We start from the raw sequence: 27345 nt of genomic DNA, 5'->3' as shown, positions 1-27345 counted from the left end.
CCAAACGAATTTAAATTATAGTTGTTATTCCCTCAGTTCGCATTTCACTCCAATATTACGTAGACATTCTACTAAACACATGTCGGTTGGTATACTCTCCACCACACTGATATCATGAGCACATACTCTTGAGGCTAAGGATCGCCATGACTACTCAAAACATCAGCTGGGAACATCCTTGTTTGTTGTTTAGCTTATATGAATCGGCGGGCTACACAAGCGGCCGTAACATCTTTCTCGCGTTCGTATTAAATTCATGGTCATGAGCAAGGGTATGTCATCATGACTTCTCCTCAATGGTTGCTCAATAGTATCGTTTTGGGTGAAGAGAGAAGCTCGTTTCACATAATATCCAATATTAGATAAATAGCACAAAAAAAGAAGGACGTTAGTGGCTTCGTGCCGGGATCAACATCGGGGAAGTCAATGCGGGGTATTCTAGATGCACTTGGGCCAGCTCAACCAGATATCCATTCATACCTTATGTAGGTTCAACAGGTCCCAAGAATAGTCGACAAACCGTTTGATCAAATATGAATTATTTTAAGCACCAATTGAGATCGATTACACCTCATGAAACACAGCAAGCAGATAGATCTGGTACCTTTCATGAGAGTCATGCTATCATGAGTCTAGGATGTTGATACGATTCAGGTGTCATGATGAGCGTCTAACAAATTGTATCATTTCAAGAGTTTTCGCTAGTAACTAAATTCCAAGATGCTCATATTGGTAGAAGCTAACTGATGCCCACTCATTAACATCGGTTCAATACCGAAATCGTATCCGTCAACATCTGCCGCGTACCAAAGCCGGCCCCGGCCCCAGACCCGTAACTGTATTGAGCATGCATCATAGCTCAATTCCGCGGGGTCCTCCACTATGCCCTGAGGATAAATGTTTAAGCCTGCCTCTCCCCTCTACCATCCATCATAACGACTCAATCTTTTTTGTTACGTTTGCTTTCTCCTACAACAATAATCTCAGGAATGCTTCATTGATCGTTGAATTGGATCTGCCGTGAATTCTAGCTTCGGCTTATATGCGACCTACACTCATCTCAAAACTCCGAGCAACACCTTTCGCTGCCAAAATGCCTGTTCATCATCTCATGGTTGGTACCTGGACTCCTCCAGGTGCTATCTTCACTTTTGCCTTTGACGATGAAGCTCTTACACTTAAGCTTGTGAAGAGGACCGAGATCCCCAAGGATGAGCCAATTTCATGGATGACATTTAGTGTGAGCTCGTCTTATCACTCTGCGAGACTTTTACTAACATTACACTCCCAGCATGATCGCAAAGCTATTTACGGTGCTGCTATGAAGAAGTGGTCCAGCTTCGCCGTCGAATCGCCAACTTCGATAACTCACCAAGTCTCTCACCCAATGGAGCACGATCGTAAGTCACATCTGACCAGTCCATATCCTGGAAACTAACCTCGACAGCCAATGCTTCTCTTGCCACCACAAACACCCGTGCCATCTTCCTTCTCGCAGCGAACAAGCCTCCTTATGCCGTCTACTGCAATCCTTTCTACGATCACGCTGGCCACGGCGCTGTCTTCACCACCGATTCCACCACAAAGGCACTCAAGGAAAATGTTCAAAACTACCCTTACCAGCCTAACACGGGTATTCACGGAATGGTCTTTGATCCTGAGGAGGAGTACCTTTATTCTGCCGACCTCCGTGCTAACAAGATCTGGACCCATCGCCGTGTCAACAAAGACGATCCTTCTCTTGAGCTGGTCGGTTCTGTCGATTGTCCTGATGCTCGAGACCACCCCCGCTGGGTTGCCATACATCCTACTGGAAACTACCTCTACGCTCTTATGGAGAAGGGCAACCGGATTTGCGAGTACCTGATCGACCCCGCAACTCGTCTGCCCGTTTACACTCATAAGCACTACCCTCTGATCCCTCCAGGTATCCCCGATAGGTGGACACAGTACCGTGCTGATGTCTGCGTGCTTTCGTCGTCGGGCAAGTATCTCTTTGCCTCGTCCCGTGCCAACTCCTTCGACCTGACAGGGTATGTGGCCGCCTTCAAGCTCTCGGATACCGGCGCCATTGAGCGCCAGATCTGCCTCAATCCTACACCTACGAGTGGTGGACATAGTAATGCGGTTGCACCTTGCCCTTGGACAGATGAGTGGGTAGCAATCACGGATGATCAAGAAGGTTGGCTGGAGATCTACCGCTGGCAAGATGAGTACCTCGCCCGTGTTGCAAGGGTTAGAACACCAGAGCCTGGCTTCGGCATGAACGCCATCTGGTATGATTGAGAGCACATTAGTGTGGCTGAATAGAAAAAGGATAAAGTTAGAATGAGACAAAATGTGACGTCAAAAAAAGTATTATAGTTGCCAAGATTTGGCTGCTGGCATCAATGCTGCAGAGATGTATTAACTAAACCCTACCTTGTGTCCAACAATAAAGGGCCCTGGTTTAGATATGCCACTCCTAAGAAACAATTCCATCAGACCCCGTTATCCATACCACTAAATAGGCCCCCTAATGCCGACCATTTGTTTTATGAACGTGGTCATCTTCATCACTGTCGATAGCTTCTTCGTGATCCTCAGCTAATAACGGTGTTCGTTCATGCCCCTGAGTCCGCGCCTGCGATTGTCCATGAGTACTTGTGAAGCCCATGTGGGATGCAGCGCGCGGCTGGGCAGGTCTTGAGCCATCGTTGGGGGGCGTATGGCTCGCCCCAAGACCTTGTTTGATTTTGAAGAGGCTGCGGGTATTGCTGCGGGGGTTCGCAGCTCGGTTCGCAGGTCCAAGACGAAGTTGAGACCTCATTTCATCTAGACTAGCCTTCACAACAACTGGGGTGCCTTCAATGCCACCATCAGAGGTCCGGCGCTTCATGTGAATAGCAGTCTTGGCAGCATTGTGGAAGCCTCCTTCATAATTGCTGTGGAAAGAAGCAGTCTCAACATTGGGAGGGTGTTCCTCAGCGTGTTCTTCAACATCGACCAAAATAGAGTCGCCTGGGGCCTTCTTAGTGGCCATTGCAGCGGCTGCCGCAGCAGTTGCATGAATTCGGCGGGCTCGTGGTGCGGGAGTAAGACGTCGGATAGCCTTGTGTACATCGACGTAGACATCGGATTCGTCAACAATTTCCCTGTCTGGTCAGTCACATTCGTCATGAGCGAGATTGTCAACTTACTCTCCAATCAATTCCTCAATCACATCTTCAAGAGTAACAACACCTAGGGCACCATGGTCAGAACCGGGAAATTCCGATACCAGCACCATGTGCGATTTGCCCTCCTGGAAGAAGTTGATGATGTCCAGACAGCTGGTCTCAGGGCGGGTTTCGACAATTGCGCCGAGAGGCACATCGCGGACGGGGATTCTATCTTCGGGATCGTAGGTGATGAGTGTCTTGACCAAAAGCATGCCAACAAAGTCCAAGTGATTTCCAGAACGATAGATAGGAATTCGCGAGTACCCGGAGGATAGAATATCATCCATAGTCTTTTCATCGAGGATGTGGTCTTCGGCAAGCGTATAAACATCGGAGATGGGCGTCATGACTTCAGCAACAGGCTTGTCCTTCAAGTCCAAAACAGCCGTGATAATCGTAACCTCATCCTGGTTCAAACGCTCGGAAATCTCACCCAGAGACTTGTGGAGGGTGACTAGCGTCTTCAGTCCGCTCTTCTTGTACAAGGTACCATGATCCTCACCCAGAATCCAGTCGAGAAGCTTTGCAATAGGCCAGGAAACGGGAGCGGTGAGGTACATAAGAAGAAGAACTGGGGTAGACATGTATCCGCCGATCGGAAGACCATATCGAACGCAGATGGACTGGGGAACAATTTCACCAAAAATAACTGTTGCGGTTAGCAAAGCCTACCAGAGCTATTATATCTCACATACCGATGAGAACAGTACTGCCAACGACAGCAGCAACACCTCCTCCAAGAGTTCGGTCCAATACAACGGGAAGTGACTCGTTGACAATGACGTTGGATAGCAGCAGTGTGACCAGAACCCAATGCTTTCCTCGTTTTAACAATTTCAACACACGTTTCGCATTCTTAGACTGTGATTCCGCGGGATCGCCCGATAAAACCTGGAGATAAATACTGTCTTGTCCCATCAAACTGGGTAGGTCAGCATGCGTCGCGCATCGCCAAGAGGGAGGGGAACTTGCGCAATTGTCAATCCAGCAAAAGCACCACCAAGAAGAACCAGAACCATTGAGGCAACAGCGAGGACCCAGAGGCTGGAACCGCCCTCTTCGCCAGCGTCATGGTGGCCCTTAGTGTCAACTGGAAAGGCAGAGACAGCCGTCAAGCTCGCACCAAAGACTCGGCCCATACCAATCACAGCCGGGCGTATTGAGCCCAAGTTGTATCGTCCAGCGTTCGCCATTGTGACGGAATGTGTATGTCGTATATCGAATGTGTAGATATATGTGTTATCTCGTCACCGCAAGGCGAGGCGGGAAGACCGCGAATGTCGATTTTCGAAGGTCAGATTGAGTTGATGAACGCGTTCAAAGCAGGCCAAGGTAATCAATCTCCGACGGATAGGCGCAAGCGACCTTGGCAAAGCTTACACGATAATGACCGGAATGTGGCTGAGACAGGGGAGCTCGGGGTCAAGATAAAGCCTGAAGAGATGCTGTCGATAAGAACGTGAAGCTATTCGGACAATTGAAGTCTTTTTTGCCTCGTTTCGCCTAGTCAAAATCCAACCTTTTGGCACCAAAGGTGAGCTTTGATGAAGAACAAGAACGACGAGGCAAAAGAAGTGGGACGGAAGGGTTGGAATTAGCTACCTTATCCTTGGATGATACTCCGTATGGGTCATCTAACTCGCGAGCACGATGACGAAGGGGAACTGCCAGGGAGGAGAGGACGATTTTATTGGTGGGGGCGTCCACTAGACCAGGTCCAGATCCCGAATGCAGTAGACAAAATCCACTAAAACCTTGACGTTGCAGAAGCTAAAACCGTTCGTTACGCTGCCCTTAGTTTCCCAGCTAAAACCCGGATGAGGTCATGACAAAGACAATCAATTCATCCATGGATTGCCAGGGAGAGGCAAGAAAACTTGAGGATCCCTATAAGGTAACTAAATGACAAAAAGATTTGTGTATGTAAGTTTAGAATAGATCCATTAGACTTTTAGTTTAATCATTTTGGCACCAAGCTTAGGTCTAGAAATTTCTGCAGAGCATGTGATAATCGACTCATAATAAAGGTTTATTTTATCTTTTTTCTTCTACGCCAGCACTCCTACTCCGTAGCTGTGGTCACGATTGCATTGCCACCCCTGAGCATGTTGAATGGTATCCTCACGTCCTTCGACTAACCAGCACCGTGATCATAGCTTGACCAGTCCAACATCAAGAACTCCTGGGGAGTTATTCAAGTCCTCCAAGACCTCACCACTCACTGGCCCGAGAACACCAAGAATCATCAATGCCTCGTTGCCTTTCGGGTCAGGCGGGGTATCGGCTCCTTTAGTAGCTTCGGGATCCAGACTGGCCACTTGCATGAACTTGATGTTAATCCCATGCTGACCTAAAACCATCCCTACTCCCCCGATCTTGCCAGGCTCATCATAGTTGTGCAGTATAATTAAGGTTCCCTCCGGTGTAAACACACCATTGAATCTGTCCAGCTTGGAGATGAAGACTCGTTCATCACTCGCGTAGCCTTCAATCACCTGCTCACTACCACTGCTGCCAGCCTGGTATGAACGTAGTGTCACCAGGTTGGCATAAGTCGAAGGCGAATCGCCAGAACGCGTCTCACTAATCACAATGCCTTTCTCTTTGGCAATGAGTGCTGCGTTGACCATGTTGATGTGCGAGTCGCTGAACGTGGACACGAGACCTTTAACAAGGGCAGCAAACAGCGGCTTGGTGTTGGTCATGCCAGCCACGTCGCCGTGATATGTGAGCTCGAATCGACGTCCCCCTATCATGCCTCCTTTACTGCGCACAAAGTGCTGCGTATAGAGACGACCCATCTTTTCGACAAGCTGCACAGATGGTTGCAGCTTACGGTACTCTTCCGGCATGATAATAGGGGCATTGACAGCGCTAGTAGGAAGTCCACCCTGAAGAATCTCGAGGACCTGCTTGCAGACATCCATTGAAACGTTCTCCTGTGCCTCCACCGTTGAGGCTCCCAGGTGAGGTGTCGCCACAACCTTGGGGTGTTGACTGAGCCGGGCTGCTGCTGAATCTGGGGCCAGTGGCTCTGAGGACCAGACGTCAATACCCGCCCCTGCAATCCATCCCTCATCAAGTGCTTTTATCAAAGCCTCCTCATTATACACACCGCCGCGTGCAACATTGAGCACACGAGCTGTCTTCTTCATCTTTTTGAACTCTGTCTCACCAACTAAGTCCAGCGTTGTAGCAAGCAGGGGCGTATGGATGGTCAGAAAGTCAACCACAGGAAGCAGGTCCTCCAACCCAGGGACCAGCTCAACGCCTGTTTGACGAGCCATGTCGGTGCTTGCATAGGGATCGACTGCCTTGACTGTCATACCAAGACCTATGGCCATGCGAGCGACATTCATTCCAACCTTGCCCAAACCGATGATGCCGAGGGTTTTACGGCCAACTTCAACACCCACGAGCTTGCTTCGCTCCCAACGGCCAGCCTTGACACTGCTGTCTGCCTGGCCCACATTACGAGCTGTTGAAAGGAGGAGTGCAATAGTGTGTTCTGCCGCTGCAAGGATGTTGCCTGAAGGAGAGTTCACAACAATAACGCCTTGGGCGCTTGCAGCAGGGACATCTATGTTATCAACTCCAACACCAGCCCGAGCAACAACCCTCAGCTTCCGTCCAGCTTGGACGACTTCAGCTGTAACTTGCGTCTCGGAGCGAACAATCAGGCCATGGTAGTTAGGGATCAAATTGATAAGCTCGGGGGCCGTTAACCCTTTGCGGCTGTCAACGTCAAAGTGAGGGGTTAGTAAAGCCAGTCCATCTGGAGATACTTTTTCAGGTACGAGGATCTTAGGACGGTTTGAGTGGCCAGTAGAAGTTGTGTCAAAAGTAGCTGAAGGGGACATGGTGAGTCGAGTAGGTGGTATTCTGAAGTACTTGCAAAGACGGTGTGTATACTAAGAAATACAAGTTCAAGTGAGAGGGCACACGACCTAGTATAAGTAAAAAGATCGAGATGACGTCCCCCTCTTGTCTTTGTCCTCCCATGAGACAGATAACCGCCACCTTTTTGGCTACCCAATCCAAGGAGCCCAGATCAGCCTTGGCCACCGTTTCTCAAAGTAAAAGTCCTTAATAAGAACGGGCAGATTGAGATGCAGAAGTCTGTCCTCCCATGCAAGCACCCCACGGAGGTAATGATCTCTGGCGCGGGGGTGGTTTCTCTGCGGCGAGTGAAGTATTGTGATTACTGTCAGAGTACTACGGCACGGTACATGATATGGCGGGGCACCAAGAGAGTAACCATCAATGTCCGTGGAGCTTGAAGCTTGAGCGAGCTTTAGTGTGGCACCAGTATCTCAGACTCAGCCTAAGCTGCAACCCCTCATTTCTCCATGTTCAACTACTGCATTCCAGTGCCACCGCTGGAAACGACCCGTGTCTGCCGGGCAAAGAAGTCTAGTTGCATTGGATACGCTCACCTGGTACATGACGGGCGAAAACACGGCAACATGGCTCACCGGTCAACCTGGGATATGGTCTCAATGTGTACAAATGCCTGGATCGATATTCTCGAAGCCATCCTCTATTGGAGGGCGCTATTAAGTAATTGGTCTCCAACAGAAATGGATATCGCTATAACTATCAAGGTACAAGAAGACTATTTGTACGATGAGAGCCTTATTAACTTGTGGGAGAAAACGGCCGGAGATCAATTGCTTGCCCCACGCCATTTACATTGTGTATCGCTCGTTCTGCATTATGATGCTGATTGGCTTCATTTTCCTTCTTATGCGGTAAAACATATCAGATTTGTTGGCCTTGTTTAACGAGATCATTTGAGTTTGATTTCTCAATCTTGAGGTATAGGGTTCCGTTGTCATAGAATATGCATGTACGGGCATCTAGAAGTTCTCCTTGCCAGAGAACTTCTCATTCTGTACAAGCTCAATCCAGTAGCCATCAGGATCCAACAAGAAGGCAACATTCTTCATTCGGCCGTCTGTAAGTCTCTTCTTCCAGCTCACGTTCAGGTCCTCGAATCGCTTGCAAGCCGCGTCAATGTTGTCAACCGAAACGCCTAAATTTGTTAGCTTCATGCATGCTCTCCTATACAGATATTAACTCACAGATGTGGCCGAATCCCTGAGGCTGGCTGTTACCGTCATGATAGTGGAAGTTCTCGTCTTTCTCGGTACCATAGTTCCATGTCAATTCGAGAAGACCCTCCCGATGGGTAATGGTATTCTCATCCTGGCCTTCGGGGAAAGGCTGATCGCCAGGGTATCCGAGGAAGTAAAGGTTGAAGCCGGCCTCAGGGTTCTCAAGGGTGCGCAGTCGAGACATGCCAAGAACCTCCTGGTAGTACTTCAAGGACTTCTCAGCATCCTTGACACGAAGCATGGTGTGGTTCTAGATCATTAGCTACATATTCTAGAAGATCGACAAGAATGGTGAACAAACCATAGTGTAGGTTGATACATCAGTCTCCTTCACATCTTCTGTCTGCTTGTAATCGTTTCTGGCAACCACCTCGACCCAGTAGCCATCAGGGTCAAGTACAAAGGCGATGTTTCGCATGCGTCCATCTGTCAGCTTTTTCTGGAACTTGTAACCGGCATCCTCGATACGCTTGCAGGCAGCCTGGATGTTGTCGACGGCAATGCAGGTGTGGCCAAAACCACGGTTAGGCTCTTGGTTACCATTGTTCACCTTGTACTCAGGATCATCCTCAGTGCCGTAGTTGTGAGTCAACTCGATAAGTCCTTGTCTGTCAAAAGTGCTCTTGTTGTGTGACAAGGCATTAGGAGAGTCATAGCCAAAGAAGTAGAGGTCGAATTTGCTATCAGGGAACTCGAGCTTCTTCACAAGGCTCATACCAAGGAATTCGTAGAATTTAGCTGTATTTGGGTCAATATTCGCACAGGTAGTGAGTTTGTTCAATTTAAGCTTAAGGCGAGACTTGATGATCAGGGCTGTGGACATCAAGGTGTGCCTGACTTACCGGAAGCCTTGGGGTCCTTGACTCGGATCCTTTTGGACCGAGTTAGTAACTACTTTCCTATCGAAGATGCATGGAGATCTACACTTACATTGAGTGGTTGAACTTGTAGTTCTTGGTATCTGTAGTTGAAGCCATGGTGACTAATCTGGATTGTCCAGCAGCAATAGCAGGTACCGGAATACGGGGAACTGTCTGTCTAGTAAGAAAGTTTTGGATGGACCTGATGCGCTGTGTGGCTCTTGCAAAGTTCATTGAGCTTTTTGTGCAGTATGGATTGAGTCTGTGAGCAGTTATTGGGTTTTATCATGATAGCCGAAACATTGGATCGTTGAGTAATGCCCCTCCATTCGGTAACTAACCCCACCTCTGACGTCAAAGCATCCTTTGTAGAAGCAGAGAGATCACAATTTCTATAGCACTACAGTACGCAGTCAGCTACAATCACTTGGTATTCAATTATGTCAAAAGATCTCTTTCAGTTCTCCTGTAGTTGTTGATCATGAAAGAGGCACCATAAGGTAAGTTCAAAACTTATTAACACGGTGTTGTGTAGGGTAGATTGGAGGTATTCTTTCTGGCCGGGCTCGGAACGACAATGCATACGTATGTTCGGAACTGGGAGAAACTGCCCATCTGTTACAGGCCCTTCTAGGATAAGCTGGTCTTTATTAGGTGTGGGTATCTTCTTGTCCTAATGCCGCGAATGTGCATTGTTTCATAGCCAAGGTCCATTGGCTACCTATTGTCATAAGATGGTAACTCAACCCTTCTCTCAATGTATTCACTATGACACAGACTTCCATTTCAACAAGCGGTAGCATCATATTCCTACACAATATACATAGATGCCAGTTAATGCTTTATTAGGTCCCAGCTTAGTGATATAAGGGATGATGCTGATTTTGCACTGCCTATCCCCTTTTGAGACATCAAATTGTATGAACCGTACAAAAAATAAACCCACCTTTATGCACCTTTGTCGAATATGTCGTCAATGAACCCAGGCCAACTGCTGTAAGCACGTAGTGAGCACTGCAGACTCGTACCGTGCCGCATAAACTCAAGATTAACTGTATATATTCGAAGCCAGGCTATAAAGTACCATACCTTGTAGACTGTTTTTGTTACAGCAAAGCCATGACTGGAAATAAGAAAATCAAGGACTATATAATCGTATCCATGCCGATGAGCAAATTCTGTGTTTCACTGCTGAGGGGCCGTTCTCAGCCGCCAACAGCCTGTGGAACTAATTTAGCGGCCCTGGGCAGCCAAACCTAAAAGAGATGGATTTCTATTTACTCACCTCAAGGTTGCTGCAGTCAGTATTAGGTAGTTAGCCGCCCACTCATCGCAATACCTCGCGTTCTTTGACTTTACGCCCTCTCTTTAAGGTTTATTTTCTCAACTCTCACCACATGACAGCATTAATGCCATGATATATTTATCCTCATCTAAGCTATTGCCCCTTGATCAAATTTACGTTCAAGGCTAGCAATAGTGACCGCCAACTCGAAACCGCAACCGTCTGCAAAAGCAACACTCTAACCATCATGGATCGATTCCGAAATACTGCGGGCGAATATGAGGACTCAGCCATCATGGACGATTTGAAGGCTGTTGGATATCAGGAGGTTGCTGGATTGCAGGAAGCCCAGGCCCGGTCGCCCTTGACGAAAACGCGGTCCATGTCCGATGGAGGAGGAACCCCCTCTCGACTCTCTCCCTCACCACGCATCGTCGAGGCATCTCGACGGACTTCAAAAGACGACACTAGTATTCCGACTCCCCAGCCAGTGACGCCCCGGCGCCCAAACTTTTCCAACCGTGGCTTTTCCATACAGATGCCTCCTCGAGAATTTACTCCACCAGCCGCGAACTCATATGTCAAACCTGCACCTCTCTCACCTAAACTTGACCACTCCCAGATATACGCATCTCCTACCAATATACTTCCTCGTCGCTCCCGTGGCCTCGACTTCTCTCGCGCCGCTACCAGCCTGCATCACTCGACCCTCGCCGAGCAGTCTTCTCCCGATTCATCGCCCACCGCTGGTGGCCGGGCTATGAACATACCGAGCCGAAGAAGTCATTATGCCGGCCCGGAACAAACATCGACGTCTCTGTGGTCCGTCATGGGCAATCAGGAAAAGATGCACATCAGCAGCTCGCTTGGGAGCCAGGCGATTGGCTCTGATTCGTCAAGTACCTCTGATGACGATGACCTGATGGATGAGGACATGGACGAGACCTACGTAACAACTCCGCAAGTCCATAAGATTGGTCCAATTCTCGGTCCCCAAGGGTCTGGTGGGACCTTTGGATCCCCTGCAATGAGCAGCCTCATGAGTTTCCAACAGCGACAAAGACCCCGCAAACAAGCCAAGAAGAAGGCTCGTGGGCCCTTGGGACTGGGATTCAGTGGTGCATCTCTATCCAAGTCACCACCAACTAATTCTTCTCGAGCCCGTCGCGAGAGCATCAGTTGGCAGGCTAATCAATTGCACATTTCTGGTGCAGATTCCGATGAGACACGAGCAATGGGCGATGTGGACGGGCTTGGAGATGGGCAGCGCAATGTCATTCGGAGGGTAGTAACAAGACGGGGAAATCTTTTGGCAAGTCACTTATATCAGACTAATACGAGCGCGCAACTAATTCGGTACAGCCCAAGACAAAAGGATTCGCGCGCATTCGTGCTGCGCTCATGGAAGAGAGCACTCCCGCCGAGTCTGAGTTTCGTCGAGAGGCCGAAGTTGTTAAACAAGTTCGTGATTGCGACATGGAGCTTGAGCCCAGGATCTCACAACCGGCCTTGGAATCAACTCAATCAACAACAGCACCCTCTTCACCCAACTTGACACAGCAAGAAGGCCTGAACGACGTACCCGAGGATGATATCATGGGCGACATATCCATGGGTCTCTCTAGCAGTTTTAAGCAACATGCTATCAAGAACTCCAAAGGGAAGACGTTCTGGGACACATTTTCTGAGTCGAGTAGCACAGGCGGCGCCAGAACTACACCGCCTCCTGCCGCTTTTCTTCCTCGAGGCTCATCCTCTGGCATTAGCGAAGACGTGGCGATGGACTCACCGTCAGTTGGTGGAGCTACTGTAAGTGCACCCTTGTCTGGTCAAAAAGAAACAACAAACTAATGTTTTGGGCCCCGCAGAATGGCGGTACTCAACCACCAACTGCTGCAGAAATAACTAGAAGAATCAACAGCAAGCGTCGCCGGGACGATGATTTTGATCCTGTTAGCTTCAAACGCCGAGCTGTGAGCCCTGGCATGAGCGTTCACAATTCACCAGTCATGCAGAGTCCACTCCAACGAGATGGTATGTCGTGGGGTTCTCGTCCCGGTAGTAACGGCGGCGATAAGGCTGGCAGTAGTGCACCAAGCGAAGCCGGCAGCACACCAGGAAACCTATCCGGCAGTAGCTCTGCGGCAGGACGACTAAACAGCAAAGGCCGGGTTGGTTTCCAAGGAATGATTGATACTCACGATGGGATCATGCGTATGAGTATAGAGTAGCCTGTTTCTTTCTCTCGGGAATATTGGAGTGCCTCGAAGGAATCGAGTCTTTGCACCATGGAACTAAAAGCATATGGAGGCGTTATGAGCTTTGGCGTTATTTAGGAACGGATTGGTATGGGGTCTTCAAACATACAGTCTTTGGAAGCGGCTTTATTTCTAATACCCTCATCTCGAGCGAAAATATTACGTATCATCAATGTCTCTGATTATATAAATGCCGTGTCTGTAACAGACAGCCCCTAACGCCTAAGAAGAAGCCTTTCTCAGATCACTCCTTGATTATCCCTCAGATTAATCCCAACGCCGTCTATGCCAATTCGCTTGTACTAAATATGATGCCATTACTCCACGCCAACACCCTCCTCTGGAACAGTGAGCGTGCCAAGCTTGTCGTCAAGCCAACGAGCTAGCTCGGTGGCATGTCGGCGAAGGGCAGTTACTGCAGCGGCAGAGCCTGCAGTGCTCTCCAGACTAGCTGTTGTTTGTCCACCAGTGCTCAGAATACTGTCCGCTCCATCTGGACTACCAACATGAGATGACTCGCCAGTGGGAACATGGAGATCATGCACATTGAGCACGCCATGCTCTGTGGCATCTGGGTTGGCGGGTCCGACGCAGACAAAGAGAAGACCGCACTTCAACCTACGGATCACGACAGTACCGCTCGTAAGTTGAACCGTGACGGTAGCAGGCTTGATGCCACGTCCCTTGCCAGACTTGTGTGAGTCGAGCTGCTGGCTTTGCGATAATCGATCTGTCTCATCTTCGAGGTCATCCTCTTCCGGTGGCGAGCTTCCGATCGGATCGGGTGTGCGAGAACCGGGCAGAGACGCAGCGAGGGCAGGTGCCGAGGTGGAGTGTATGGCGAGGAGGGATGCGGCAACGGTCGCATGTGTTCGAAGAGCGGCTACAGGATGAGGGCTTGCGTGTGCGAGAAGCTTGCCGTGAGGGCTTGTAAGAAGAAGCGTGGGAAGCTGGGGAGTTCGGTTCGCGTTGAGGAACGCCGTAAGGCGCTTTGTGAGGAGAAGAGGAGGCGTTGGGTGGGAGATGGACATGGTGATTGAACGATTGGCGATTGGCGACTGACAAGTCGATAGCCTTTGCGGACTTTTCCGAATGCAGAAACTGACGTGAATCTTCGATAGAATAGGGGAATAGGGTTAGATTGTTATACAAGAACGAGAAAAGACCCGCTCGTTGCTTGGAAGAGAAGGGTCAAGCCTTGATACGTGTTGAGGTGGAATGGGGAAACGGCTCAGGATCCAGGCCAGGTTCAACTTGTTCAAGCCTTGTTGATAGCGGGGCACCCGAAGTGGAGAGCTTGTGACTGGTTTTATCTCATTGGCTCTGTAAATTGACATGCAGTCGTGTAAGATCATTGGCTCTTTGATTGCCGGACCTTTAATTCGAGCCCGGTTCATGACAAAGAACATGATTATTGTGAGGCAACCAGGAAATTATCTCGGTTTACAAGAGTACTATCAATAACAAATAATATATGGAGAAAAGGCCACACTACACTTATTTCTGCTCACTCACATTCTCATTGTGTAGCTCTCTGAAGTAGGTCATCCTCAACATCCACGTAGAGTCTCCCCTCCTCAGTCTCTTGCTTCCACTGTCCATATGCGAGCTCCACCATCTGCGCAACCTCTGCCATTCTAACCCATGGTTCAATTCTCTGTGCAGGGTTGTATCCCAGCATTACCATGATCATGGCACGCAATGGTTTGGTGTAACGAGCTCGTGCAAGGTACGAATGGATGTTGATGGTGAACTCGGAGCAATTATGCCAAGCTGGACAATCGGGCCATCCTGAGACCTCTTCTTTACATTCCGTCTGGCTTATATGCTCACACCCACCAAGCAAGCAGCCACATCCTTTTGCAGTGGCCTCTTTCTCCAGACAGCCACCGTCTGCGCAAAAAGCGACATGTGAACAACCGCACTCCTCACAGTAGTAAGTTGGAGCCTGGCCAGTCATCATGGTGAAAATCGTCACACCAATAGACCACAACTCATCTCCGAGGGTATAGGGTCGATCTCCCTATAGTATGTGAGTTAGTGGTGGTTATTGATCAGCTTTGAGTACCAACCTCGTTCGGAATCGACGCCGGGGGGACACGATGGTCAGATCGAGCATCCTCCAGTCGCCACATCCCCTCCTTTGTAGCTAATGCCATCCCCTTCGAGTCTGAGTGAATAGTGTCAGGATCGAATTGATCATCCACAACGTGGCATGTGACAGCTGCGTTGCTAAAATCGCCCAATTTGCATTGACCATAGGTCTCATTGCCTCGAGGATGCTGAAGCCAAACATTCATAGGCTCGATGCAACGATGCAGAATTGGGAACCAATCGGTGTTTACAGAAACCCATTCCCTGACCATATGACGACCAAGTTGCTCGGGCCGGTAAGCCAGTCGTTTCCCGTCATGGAGATAAGTCACTGCGCGAATCAAAGATCGCAGAACGTGCCAACAAAGAGATTCCGGTAGATAGAACTCAGGACTTGTGCAGGGATAATGGCGGAACAAAGCGCTGAGGTTACCAGCATCACCAAAGTCCCAGACGAGCATCTGGACATTGTTTTCCGGGACAATGTCAGATGTTTGTGACTTGCTGAAAGGCCAATTTTCTATGACACCAACGATGGAAATGAGGTTTTCGTGATTGAGGATCTGGCGGATAGTGTATGCTTGATTATGGGTCGACAGAAGTGTGTTGAGAGCTTCAGCCTCTCGATGTGCTTTTGTGACATCGACAGTACCATCAGGCTTCACTCCGAAAGAGCTGCTAGGACTGGCAAGATACTTCTCTCGTCGCGGGTCTCCCTTCCTCGTGACAATCCAGATGTTCTTCTTGACCTTCTCGACGAGCTCAAATGTTGGTTTCTCAACCTCTGTGGCGGGACTACCGAACATCCTGATATCAGGATTCGACGAGTATTCGGAAGTCATGATGACGGCAGAGACGGCGTGTTCACTGGAGGCAAGAGGAAGATGTAGTAGATGAGATGTTCAAGATATTTCTGAGAGTAAATATTTCTCTTGTCATGACCTCTGCCGCCGTTCTGGGGCGGGAACAGATAACAAAGAAGCCAACTCCGACACATATTGGATGAAGCCAATGATTGCCTCATCTCTTTGTTCGAGTGAATGCGATGCTGTTTGCGCTATCCAAACAAAGTAGTAGTTAGTCTCAAGTATAGGACCATTGCTCGCACGACCCCCTTAGAGTTGTTTCGAACAAAGAAAAGGTGTGATGGGAAAGTTTATAACGTCATGGGTGAATACTCAGCCCACAATGGCCAACTGCCGTCAATTGCGTTATTTCTCAATATTTGAGGCAGCCAACAGCCAGCAATCAGTAATTATCATTGTGGCCGCTGTGGTAAAAGCAACCGAGGCAAGTTACAGTAGCTGTTTGATCGATAAAGCACCTCGTCTTGTCAAGTCATGCGATGCCGATTATGGTGTTCCTCGGGAAATGAAGATTTACATACAAGCGGGTTTCTAAAATGCCGAAGACCCAAGATTGCGACCAAGTTAAGCTCTCAACTTTGTGTGCAACAGTCTCGGTGCTTCTGGCATGGATTGACGCGGGGGAGGCAACCCGACCACTATTAGCACGTTTCACCCATTCGAGTGACCCGAGAGAATTGGGGGATTTGTTGCGATGCAACCACGCTGAAACTCGAGAATTCGGGAGCACCGATCCAAGTTTCATTTGATAATGTGCTGTTCTTGTCCTCGTCTGTTCTGGTTACACGACTTTGTTGTTATCCAGAATTATTACCGCTGAACACAGCGGCTAATCGCGCTGATTCGCTGTTAGTGTCTGGGGCCGTGGGATTGGTCGCGCCGTCTTCTTGGGCCGTCAAGATTCCAGTTGGCGGTTGGAGGATAAAGAAAACCAGCCACTGAAACAAGAGAAATGAGCCAACACCAGCGGCAATGCCCAGTCTTCTCCATCCGAGGCCCGACAGAGGCAATAGGTTCAGAACCACTGAGTTCTTGTTGACAGTGGCCTTCTTCTGCGCCGCAGCAATCTCCACAGCCAATCGTTGGTCTCGATGAACCCTCAAGATAATGCTCTCAACGTTTGGCGTTTGGTACCTGCAGGCAATGGCGCCACTAAAGGCCAGGGTCCTCGTAGCGTTACATACCTACACTTGCTGTAGATGCTGATCTCCGCTCCTTCCTGTTTGAAGTCAAGTCAATGCTGGATTATATTGCGATTTAACTACCTTAGCCCGAGGCACTCTCCTCTCATTTGAAACATCCCTCCCATTTCCGCCGTGTCTTATTGTTCCAGACTCTCTTTCATTCATCTTCCAGCCTTCTACTGCTATTGTACAGTAATTGTTCTTGCCACAGCTTTGACGGCTCTTTCATTGGCTTCAGTACAATTTCTCTTTTGTGTCGGTTTCGTCAATCTTTCATTCCATTGTCTCGAATCTCAAACAATATATCGTCATTCAACCACCGCGAACAGCCATCCTTATATGGTTATTGTTCTCTATTGAATCCTAACATCTACGGATTTCACTCATCCCTTTAAGATACCTTCTTGAATATTTCTCCTGAACAACAAAACCTATCTATCTAATCGACAGTACATACAACATTATCAACTACAGCCATGTGTTCAACTTTACACTAAACCCTCACTTATCGCGCACCGGTTGCAGCACGAAATTATCACGATCGCTTATTTTCAGTTTATTTTCTCGACGTTCTTGCTTCTGTTTCTTTTGATAGCGGTGTATTCGGTCTTCGCTGGCGAAGGAACCCGATATCTTGTCACTCGACAACCTTTATACCCACCGACGACCTCTGTTTTTCGAAATAGCTTCTTAAGACGATCACAGTTCTCATCATGACTTGCTGCGGGAACCGAAAGAAGCAGGTTGTGGGGATTGCTGACCAGAAATGGGAATACATCAATCTTCGCGACTTCAAGAGCCGTGGATGCGGAACTGTATTCGCTTATATCTACCTGTGGCTTATGCTTCTCGTTTCAGTTGCGGTCTACGTTGTTGACAGTTTTACTGCCGTCAACCTACTCGTGTTTGATCGTTGGTCTTCAAAGATCGACCCTGCCATCTCTTTCGACGTCACGAAATGGATCTTCTCTATTTGCATTATTCTCTCATTCATCAACCTAGCTTACGAGGGATTCCGCGCATTTCGGGTTATCAGACGAGGCAATGTTGCGGAATCCTATCTTGACAGCCTAGCCGTTCGATGGGAATCAATTCGACTTGGTTCGCAAGGTTGGAAAAGATTCCTAGTCTTTGCTGAACTCACCAAAAGTAAAGAAGGCGCACAATATATTGCGCTCTTCACATACTTCAACTTTCAAGGTATGCTTACATGTTATGTCAACTTATGAAATACTCTTTACTAATTTCTATAGCCTGGATCCGAGTCATCGTCTGCTCAGGTCCTCGCCAGGTCCTCAATGCTTTTACACTCAAGTCAGTGTATGAGGCACAGTTGACGCCTACAGCAGACAATGTGGGCGACTCTATTACTGGATTCTTCGAGAAGATCAAGATTCTTGCCGAGGAAGATTATCAACAGGCACTTATTCTTTCCGGAATGTGTTTCACTCTGGTTATCTGGGTGTTTTCTGCGCTTTTCCTTCTCGCTGCCGTTCTGTTTTGGGTATTCTTTTTATACCATTGGATTCCTGCAGCCGACGGTGGTCTTTCTGGATATTGCGAGCGGAAGGTCACCAAGGCATTGATGAAGATTGTCACAAAGACGGTCAACAAAGCTCTAGCTAGGGAGGAGGCCAGCCGCTTTAAGGCTGAAATCAAGGCGGCCAAGAAGAATGGAGAGAAGCCTCACCTTGATCGAGCTGCCACCCTACCAACTTTGCCAAACGTTGGCCCAGTCACCAAGATGGATTACCCACCAATGCTCAATCGTAACGACACCATGATGACATTGCCACCTTACACTTCACGACCCGGTACGCCAGGTGGCATGGAGAACGCACTCCCAGCTTCAGAACGAACTTTGCCATCGAGACAGGGCACTACGGCATCTATCGCGAGCTACGCATCCCGAGCCACTTCTAGATCCGGAGGTGGATATGGGCGGATTGCATCCCCCGTGCCTGATGTGCCTCCTATTAACTACCAGGGACAGACCCAACCCCGATCTACCACTGACAGGCATGATAACTTTGGGCCTTATCCTCCAAATCAAATGGCAATGGACCCAATGACAACTCTTCCCGGGCGATTTACAGAGAGTCCTGGTCCAATGAACTCTGACATGGCACCTTTCTTCCCTCCTCCGACTCGCGCCCCCAGCGCTCGCCCTATGGATACCTTTTCGCAGCCCATGGGAACATTTCCTTCGGCTCAGACACCTCAGTACCAAGCTTACAATCCTGGAGGTCGCATGAGCACTGCATCATCTGTGAACTCTCATCAGGGCGGAGCTGCAATGCAACGGCCCTTCAATCCTCCAGTACGAAGTGCTACAGGGCCAATGCCTTTTCGGGGACCTCCACAAAGGAACTTGACGAACCCAATGCCGCCTCGCGCAGCATCTGCGAGACCTGAAAGGGCTCCTCCCTATAACTATGATGTTGAATCTCAAAGACCAGGTGGTTGGTAAAAGATTATATCAAATATGTTGGATTATTAATGAATCACGAATCAATAATATCATGTCCATAGGTGGACTTTTTACCCAAGAAGCCTGAATAGAAGTGACATATGACAATATTTGACATGTTGGAGGGAGTGGCGTTGCCATGCTGACTTGGGCCATCTGATTACTTATTATTCGTGCTAATGTCGTGAGCAACCCTGCAGTGTGGTCAACTACGCCCTTAAAAGAGGAAAGTCCACGGCTGACGATTTGTCGACAGCAGGAACTCAATCTTGGTTGCTGACATATACTGATGACATAGAATTGACTAAGTCAGAGGCTTTATAGAGCGGCATGACCAAGCTATTTCTTCTGAACATTCTCTTTCACAGTCTTGCACTGAGCTTCCAATACGCATTTCAAAGTCATTTACTACAATTATACGGATCCTTTGTCAATAACAACATGCCCTCAGCGACATCAGAATGGCACGAGGGCGAACTAGCCGTGCAAAAGCAACTCAAAGTCCCTAAAAGAGGAAATCCAACGTTCCCAGGTTTAGCACCCCAGTATGGCATGCGAGTGATGCAGTCGCCCTTGGTAGCCCTCGGAACGCTGGATAGCGAGGGTCGCCCATGGGCTACAATATGGGGCGGAGAGCGGGGCTTTGCAAGGCCAGTAGCTGAAGGCGTGCTCGCGTTCAACAGCTCAGTTGATACTCGCTATGATCCTGTTTTTAGAGCCCTATGGGATGGGATTGACGATGAGGGGGTGAAAGAAGGCGCTATTAACAGGCCGAATGGAGGCGAAGGAAAGGCCATGGCAGGATTATCCATCGATCTGGAGACCAGAGATCGCGTGAAGCTGGTAGGAAACATGATTGCCGGTGCCACAGTAGAGGAAGGCAAAGCAGTACAGATGGCCATGGCTGTAACCGAGAGTCTGGGCAACTGTCCGAAATATCTCAACAAAAAGAATATTGTACCTAATGAGATGGCACCAGAGCTTGTCTCGGACAAGCTGCCCTTGTCACAGGAGGCCCTAGATCTGGTTGCAGCGGCAGACATGTTCTTCTTGTCAAGCACAAATGGGGTCACAATGGACACAAATCATCGTGGAGGAAGTCCTGGGTTCATGAGGATTATCAAGAATGAAAAGGGCGGACTGGAACTGATATATCCAGAGTGTGAGTTTTACATCCCCTTGCTCATGAACAAAGCTAATGAAGTATCAGTCTCAGGCAATAGACTATATCAGACACTCGGCAACTTCAGAGTGAATCCACTGGTTGGCATTGTTATTCCAGATTATAACACAGCCAACGTTCTTTATGCCACAGGCAGCGCATCAATACTTGTTGGTGATGAGGCTTCTTCTTATCTTGCAAGAACAAAACTTGCGGTCAAGATCTCAATTACTGCTGCAAAGTTCGTCAAGTCGGGACTGCCTTTCCGAGGTGCACTGGGCGAATACTCGCCTTACAACCCTCCTGTCCGTCACTTACTCTCGGAACACGATGCGCACATTGCCGAGGCCTCATCAAATGGTACCACGGCAAGCTTGGCTAAGCGTGAAGTTCTTACGCCATCCATTGACCGGTACACTTTTGAGCTATCTTCAGCAAAGCCTATCAATGCATGGCACGCAGGACAGTATATCACCTTGGACTTTGAGCCAGAAGTGTCGAGTGGCTACAGTCATATGGCCGATCACGATCCTCAAAGTATCAACGATGACTATGTCCGAACGTTTACTGTGTCAAGCTCACCAGACAACAACAAAGAGGTACAAATCACAACGAGGAAACATGGTCCAGTCACAAGCTTCCTGAGAAAGCACAACCCTCGTGTGCCTTTGGAGATACCGGTGATTGGCTTTGGCGGCGAAGAGGGCTTCCGCATCCCCTTGGAACCGAAAGGTCCTCAGTCTGTCTTTATCGCGGCTGGTGTAGGAATTACGCCTGTCCTTGCACAAGCACCAGCTGTACTTCAAAACAAAGCCCCATTTGTGCTGCTCTGGACTCTACGCTACGAGGACTTACCCCTTGCGAGTGACACGTTCTCAAGAATTCCAGGGCTCTCAAATGTGACTACACTCTTCGTCACTGGTCAGCCGGACAAGGAGAACTTGTTGGAGGACGCTGAGCGGGCTGGGACACGGGTAGTAAAGCGACGAATAGGCGCTGATGATGTCGAGAGGTTCAAAGGCCAAAACGCCCGTTTCTTTCTGTGCACAGCACCAGCTCTGCTGGCTGCTCTGGAAGGTTGGTTGCTGGGAGAGAAGGTTGTATGGGAGGACTTTGGATATTGAGGAGTGTAGCATACAAATTGAAGTACTTTCCTGGTTCCGGCTCATCTGTTTCCTTGGCTGCTTGGGCACATGTCTCACACCTCGGCCCGCCGGAGGTTCATGTTAGCCTACGGCGGTGCAAAGGACAATTGAAGAAGTACCGTAGGGTCAAACCCCATGTTCCCTGAAGCTTGCCTCTAGTTGCGGGGAGCGTTCCACTGCCGAGTTAGTCAAAGTCTGGGGTTGAGGAGAAGAGCTGAGCTTCTTGAATCGGATTTGATCTCTATCAGCCTCTCGTTGCAAGCATAAACCCAAAGCAGATCAACGCTGCGTATGTCAATTCATCAAATGAAAACAAAGCTGGGCTGTTCTATGAGAATCTCCTGAATCGAGAATGAATTAGTAGAGGCTACCTTCGTAGTCATGTAATCTAATGAACTCGTTTCCCCGCAAACATGTTCGGGAGTTACGCTTTGTCCCACATCCCGCACTGGATGCTGCGGATCCGCACATTCTTTGTCTATGGCGGAGGGACTTATAAATCTAATATTATTAAGCTCATGTGGAATATTTGGCTTTTCCTTGATCTGGCAAACGGTAGATGAAGGTCACGGGGTCCTGAAAGGTGTGTGATTTCGTCAACTTGGGCATGAAGTAAGGTCAAATTTCTAACATTATGAGAAAACGCTCCGAATCGCAGAGATTTATACCCTCTTGTGTATGAGCGAACTCGGGTGGTAATAGGTTGTCACGGTGTATTTCATCTTTTTTCAATTCTCAGAAAAGCCGCCACGAACCAAGAGACTCTGAAAGTGAAAACCTCTACTATCAATTGCCCCAATCAGTAACACCTGGTGGAAATGGTCCCGAAGTCGCTCAAAGCTGTTCTTTTTTATCAACATGTGCTCCCATAACTACATCCCGCAGTCTCAAGTCACTGCCCTATCTCTCGACCATGTCCAGATGAATGCTTACTTTCCGAAGAACAGTAAGATACGCCTTTTTCCTCGGACAAAATATTACAGTGATGACACCGAGTTTCCGAGGATTTGCAAGCTGGTCCGCTGTCGGACCTCCATCACTCACTCACCTAAAACGGACAGGCTAAAATGAATCCATCGCAGCACTATCCGTACGGAGTATCGTGGCAGACACAGCTTCGAGCTGGGCGCACAGTGGACCTCTTTCAGCTCCCTCCAAAGTATCAATTGGTCCGCTAAGTAGCCCAGAGACATGCGTGTTTTCTCGGTGTCTGACTAGTAACGAGGCGAGCTGTCGTCTGAAACCGTCTGGCTAAAAGAGAAAATACCTGGTGTGATTACGAATTCTTGGCGTAGAATATTGTCTGTGGTTTTCGATAGTTTGGCTGCGAGTTTAGAGAAGCGATCGGGTGTCAGCTAGGACTTGGCTGAAGGTATAGGAAGCCCATTTTGAAAGAACAGGAGTGGTCATTCGATGGCAATGAAAATAGCGAAAAACTACCTAGGTAGTTAATGTCATATATGTTTCTCCTGCTTCTCCGCCAAAGGGCACGACATGTTCATAAATTATCCATATTATTGGGAGACCATGATCTGATTTTCTCTTTAAAGTCACAGCATGCAGATTGGCTGTGCTAAATTCGCGGAGCGGTGCATTTTTGAATCACGAGTCAGCAGTACAACGCCGTTGAGAATGGTGGAGAAAGCTCGTTTGGAGCTCCAAGCACATCCATGTGTATATGCCCCAGGGATGAGCGTGGAGTCAACTGGTGCAATAGAGCTTTGACTACATAATAAGTTGCTGTTTGAGAGATTTAATGGATAAACCTCAATGTTGGTCGGGGCGGTTTAAGACACCGCCGGCTCAACTTACTAAAGATCACACAGTTATGCCAATCATTTATGTAATTGTCAATCGAGAAACCTTCAGCGTAGGAGTTCTGGCAATCAAAGATAGCTAGAATCACCCCGCATTTCCTGACAGGGGTTGCAGAAAGTGATTGTCGTCGGTATGGAATCTGATTGATTCATGGTGCTTACAAAGACATTGTGGCAGAGCAATGAAGTCAGACTGGAGGACAGCCCAATCTCAGAGAATGGCAAATTCCGTCAGTTGTAAATGGAGCAGATCACCAAGCAAGCCGAGATATCTTGCTTTGAGTTTGGTCTGCAAGCTGAGAATTTACAGAAATTATGATTTGTCGTTATACGGTTGATAACCATATTGGTTTACCTGGGCTATTGAGAGCTACCCGCAGCAGCACAGCTCCAGAGACCAATTCGATGAGCTTCGGTTTCAAGACAGACCAAGGCCGACAATGCAACTTTACAGGGAACCTATTGGTGCTACCGTAGAGCTTAGGTTCATGCTGCTACTGATGTCCCTCTGTCCCTGTATCACGTTCCCTCGAGCCGGCTTGGTGGAGTGGCTCAGATCGCCGTCGTCATACCCCGCCACTAAGAGTTAGAACGTGAATGATTTAGTGAGTAATCAAGAGTTCCCTTGAAGCGAGCAAGGCCAAGCATGGGTGAAGATTAGAGAGAAAGAAAACCTCCCAGAGATCGGTGGTAAGGGAATCGTGGCATAATTGGACGTCTCCAGCATTGTAGGTGATGGGAATTGGGAGCGAGCCAATGGGGGACACTAACCATTCCAGGAGCTACCAGGTGTAAAATCTTCAACAACCAAAGCAAAACAAATGGAACATAACAAAAACAGTGGCTTTGTTGCACTCCGCTGAGGTCGATGGCGTGCGAATGGTGCGTCAAAGGCCTGGACTTTCGTATTTTGTGGGTGACTCTGTACCTCCCATGGGTTCAGTTGAGTTAATGTCCAAGATTGGTGACTGGGGTGTTCGAATGGCTAGGTTCGGATTCTTTAGCAGGCCTGAATCTGACCTACCAGAATGCTCAGCGCAGGAGCCTATTCCCTCTGTAGTCCCACATTTTCCCTTGCTAAGGCAATGGATCTCGGTGCACGCGCAGCCCAGCACTCACCCACCATCTTTTGCCTACCTATGCCTGCCTGCCTGCCCTGCCTGGAGATTTGAATCCAATTCTCGCAGAAGGGCCGTAAGGAAAACCTTCTTTCTTCTATTTCTACTTTAACTTCCCACTTCCATCTTCTTCTCTATTCCCGCCCAGGCGAACACTCTCACTCACTTACACGACTCCTCTTTACACGCCAACAGCCTCATCCCAATAAGCGATAATACCTGCGAAACTCTTACTGTATCATCATAATACGTGCAATACTTGCTGATTTCGGAACCCCCGCCGTCGCCATCCGCCTATCCATTTCGCCAGACTTGCGCAGTATTAAGTCAACAACAATCGCAAAGTTGCCACATCTCTATTTCGATCATCTCCTGAAAGCCCCGACGACTTCAATCACCGCATCTGGCTTGGATCTGCCCATTTTCAACGAGTCGGTCGTAATTCGGTCTCTGCGCCGATACTGCCGTGCCCCTCGCTTCCGTTCGCCGTCAACTACCGGCGCCGGCCGCTGTTGCTCATCGGATCGCGAAACCCCTCGTTTCCGCTCAACCCGCCGCTCTCATCTCAGAAACCGATATCAACTACACAACAATAGTCAAAATGGCTTGCGACTACCAATACGTCAAGGAGCACACGAAGGAAGGTTACGTCTTTCCCTCGCACCGCTTCCAACGATCATGTCCTCCAGACAAAACGCCGCTATGTCTCGTTGCTTGCGGCTCTTTCAGCCCAATCACGTATCTCCAGTAAGCTTACCCTGATGATTATGGCTCTTTTTGACAGATCATCCGATCAAAGTCGATGCTCTCGATAAATGGGCAATGATGAAATTTGTCAATATTTGTACAAACATTCTCTAACTTTTGAGCAGTCTTCGGATGTTCCCCATGGCTCGGGACCATGCTCACAATGAGAGTAGGTTGCGCGCTCATTGCTTCTGAAGCATCGCTGACATTATCAGATTTCGAAGTTGTTGCAGGTTTTTTGAGTCCTGGTAAGTGTAAATCCTACCATAGGAAACATACCCTGAACTAACGGGATATCAGTCAGCGATGCCTACAAAAAGAAGGGCCTAGCTCCTGCTCATCATCGGATTGAGATGTGTAGGCTTGCGACCGAAAATAGCTCCAAGTGGCTAATGGTAGACCCCTGGGAAGCTGAGAGCCCAACTTATATCCCAACGGCCAAAGTGCTTGATCACTTTGACTATGAGATCAATGAGGTCATGGGCGGTGTTGAATGCACTGACGGAACTCGAAAGCGCTGCCGCATTGTACTTCTTGCTGGCCTCGATCTCATCCAGACCATGTCGACTCCTGGTGTGTGGGACGAGCGTGACCTTGACCACATCCTGGGCAACTATGGCGTTTTTGCTTTGGAGCGTACAGGAACTGAAATTGATTCAACCCTGGCAAACTTGAAGCAATGGGAGAAGAATATTCACATAATTCGTCAGGTATGTTGTTCGAGTCATTGCCTCAGTATTGTGATACTAACCATAGTACAGGTCGTTACCAATGACATCAGTAGCACCAAAATTCGCCTATTGCTCAAACGCAACATGTCGATTGACTACTTGATTCCTGATCTTGTAGTCAGCTACATTTTCGAAAATAATCTTTACCGCGATCTCGATATGCCTGACTCGAAGGGCAAAGAGAACGCCATTACGAATGGGCCCGATGCCGGCACCAGCACTGGTTGATTGTTTCTGCCCTGGCGGTAAGCGACAGAACCAGTACCCACCCAGACATCGATCCCGATACAGCTGCCGAGCTTTGAGCACGGTAACGGAATCATCGAGAGCTCACGACATAAAGACCAGAGCCCAGGCTATGAGCGAGAACAGCTTCTGATCTGATGTTTGAGTCGTTGCGATTTTCAGGGTCAAAGGACCAATGTTAGTCATCGCAATGGACCACAATGGTTGAGTTGTCCTAAATGCATCGAGTGCGGAATTCAGAAGGCGTAGTGATGAGGAGGTGGACTTTTCACTTTCCTTAATGACAGGACGTCGCTCTTGACGCAACCTGCTTTGTATCAGCGGTTGGATAGAGCGCACTTTTGAGCGGAGATATTTCCATCAATTGAGGCATACAAAGACGGGGCATCCCGCTATCTTGGCTCCAATCTGTTACTATCCATGCCTAGCAACTCGCCGGCTTCGTCGGAGGTCTCCGATTGTTGATATGCACGTGTCCTCGAGATTGAGGACGAATTGTAGGTCTTTAATTGGAGTTACCTCGGCCCGCTTCGATAGTCTTTGTTGCCTTGGTTTAAAAAGAGCCTTAAGTTTAAGCTTGTTGGCAAGCCATGATTTTATAGAGAACCAGTCGGGTAGCCGACATATGGAGTTTTTGCAAGATATATACCCGTTCACATCACTGGGACCAATAACACAATTTATTGTTTTCTAATGGCTGTCACCTGAAACCTGAATGATTTCGATTGGACGAATGATAAAATCAACTGCCGCAATTCTATGAATCGCCAAGTCTTCCGTCCTTTAACGGACGGAAGATAGCTTCCTGAGACAATATCTCCGGCTCCTTCTTTCTCTCGCAAGATTGCACGAGGGCAAAGTCAACCAATGAGTGTTTCCAATCTGTTGATGATTTACAGGGGCCAAGACGAAAGAGCAACAAGGCCTCCAAAGCTACAAAAGGGACCTGCAAAAAAGGGCAAAGCGTCAACCCCCCCGCGGTCGCACAATCGACGCTGACTGGCCACGTCCGATTTGGCGCATAGATAAACGTGCCAGATCGATA

The 27345-nt window shown here is 48.6% G+C and overlaps 10 protein-coding genes across 10 annotated transcripts; 5 read left to right on the top strand and 5 right to left on the bottom strand.

Moving 5' to 3' along the window:
* Positions 1-1093: 1093 nt before the first annotated feature.
* FTJAE_4414 (carboxy-cis cis-muconate cyclase) lies at positions 1094-2286 on the top strand (the record flags this gene model as incomplete). Its single annotated transcript, XM_037350816.1, has 3 exons — positions 1094-1240; positions 1292-1400; positions 1448-2286. The coding sequence occupies 3 exons, from the start codon at positions 1094-1096 to the stop codon at positions 2284-2286; spliced, it is 1095 nt and encodes a 364-aa protein (XP_037208379.1).
* Positions 2287-2515: 229 nt separating this feature from the next.
* On the bottom strand, positions 2516-4393 carry FTJAE_4413 (uncharacterized protein; the record flags this gene model as incomplete). Its single annotated transcript, XM_037350815.1, has 4 exons — positions 2516-3134; positions 3180-3849; positions 3896-4016; positions 4124-4393. The coding sequence occupies 4 exons, from the start codon at positions 4391-4393 to the stop codon at positions 2516-2518; spliced, it is 1680 nt and encodes a 559-aa protein (XP_037208378.1).
* A 957-nt stretch (positions 4394-5350) lies between these two features.
* Positions 5351-7060, bottom strand: FTJAE_4412 (phosphoglycerate dehydrogenase; the record flags this gene model as incomplete). Its single annotated transcript, XM_037350814.1, has 1 exon — positions 5351-7060. One exon carries the CDS (start codon positions 7058-7060, stop codon positions 5351-5353), a length of 1710 nt encoding a protein of 569 aa, XP_037208377.1.
* Positions 7061-8059: 999 nt separating this feature from the next.
* Positions 8060-9294, bottom strand: FTJAE_4411 (lactoylglutathione lyase; the record flags this gene model as incomplete). Its single annotated transcript, XM_037350813.1, has 5 exons — positions 8060-8235; positions 8285-8567; positions 8619-9055; positions 9160-9188; positions 9248-9294. The coding sequence occupies 5 exons, from the start codon at positions 9292-9294 to the stop codon at positions 8060-8062; spliced, it is 972 nt and encodes a 323-aa protein (XP_037208376.1).
* Positions 9295-10709: 1415 nt separating this feature from the next.
* Positions 10710-12693, top strand: FTJAE_4410 (uncharacterized protein; the record flags this gene model as incomplete). The annotated part of the gene is made up of 3 exons (XM_037350812.1): positions 10710-11750; positions 11825-12271; positions 12331-12693. The coding sequence occupies 3 exons, from the start codon at positions 10710-10712 to the stop codon at positions 12691-12693; spliced, it is 1851 nt and encodes a 616-aa protein (XP_037208375.1).
* A 344-nt stretch (positions 12694-13037) lies between these two features.
* On the bottom strand, positions 13038-13751 carry FTJAE_4409 (uncharacterized protein; the record flags this gene model as incomplete). The annotated part of the gene is made up of 1 exon (XM_037350810.1): positions 13038-13751. The coding sequence occupies one exon, from the start codon at positions 13749-13751 to the stop codon at positions 13038-13040; it is 714 nt and encodes a 237-aa protein (XP_037208374.1).
* A 488-nt stretch (positions 13752-14239) lies between these two features.
* FTJAE_4408 (uncharacterized protein) lies at positions 14240-15656 on the bottom strand (the record flags this gene model as incomplete). Its single annotated transcript, XM_037350809.1, has 2 exons — positions 14240-14743; positions 14793-15656. The coding sequence occupies 2 exons, from the start codon at positions 15654-15656 to the stop codon at positions 14240-14242; spliced, it is 1368 nt and encodes a 455-aa protein (XP_037208373.1).
* A 1921-nt stretch (positions 15657-17577) lies between these two features.
* FTJAE_4407 (uncharacterized protein) lies at positions 17578-19334 on the top strand (the record flags this gene model as incomplete). The annotated part of the gene is made up of 2 exons (XM_037350808.1): positions 17578-18064; positions 18118-19334. 2 exons carry the CDS (start codon positions 17578-17580, stop codon positions 19332-19334), a joined length of 1704 nt encoding a protein of 567 aa, XP_037208372.1.
* Positions 19335-19775: 441 nt separating this feature from the next.
* FTJAE_4406 (oxidoreductase FAD-binding protein) lies at positions 19776-21620 on the top strand (the record flags this gene model as incomplete). Its single annotated transcript, XM_037350807.1, has 1 exon — positions 19776-21620. One exon carries the CDS (start codon positions 19776-19778, stop codon positions 21618-21620), a length of 1845 nt encoding a protein of 614 aa, XP_037208371.1.
* A 3557-nt stretch (positions 21621-25177) lies between these two features.
* FTJAE_4405 (nicotinate (nicotinamide) nucleotide adenylyltransferase) lies at positions 25178-26282 on the top strand (the record flags this gene model as incomplete). Its single annotated transcript, XM_037350806.1, has 5 exons — positions 25178-25323; positions 25449-25492; positions 25539-25571; positions 25624-26033; positions 26085-26282. The coding sequence occupies 5 exons, from the start codon at positions 25178-25180 to the stop codon at positions 26280-26282; spliced, it is 831 nt and encodes a 276-aa protein (XP_037208370.1).
* Between the last annotated feature and the right edge of the window lie 1063 nt (positions 26283-27345).

The sequence above is a fragment of the Fusarium tjaetaba genome (assembly GCF_013396195.1).
Source record: "Fusarium tjaetaba strain NRRL 66243 chromosome Unknown NRRL66243_c0000086, whole genome shotgun sequence".
In the NCBI taxonomy this organism is placed as follows: Eukaryota; Fungi; Ascomycota; class Sordariomycetes; order Hypocreales; family Nectriaceae; genus Fusarium; species Fusarium tjaetaba.
The sequence above is the reverse complement of the archived record's forward strand: the minus strand, read 5'-3'. Positions and strand labels throughout refer to the sequence as shown.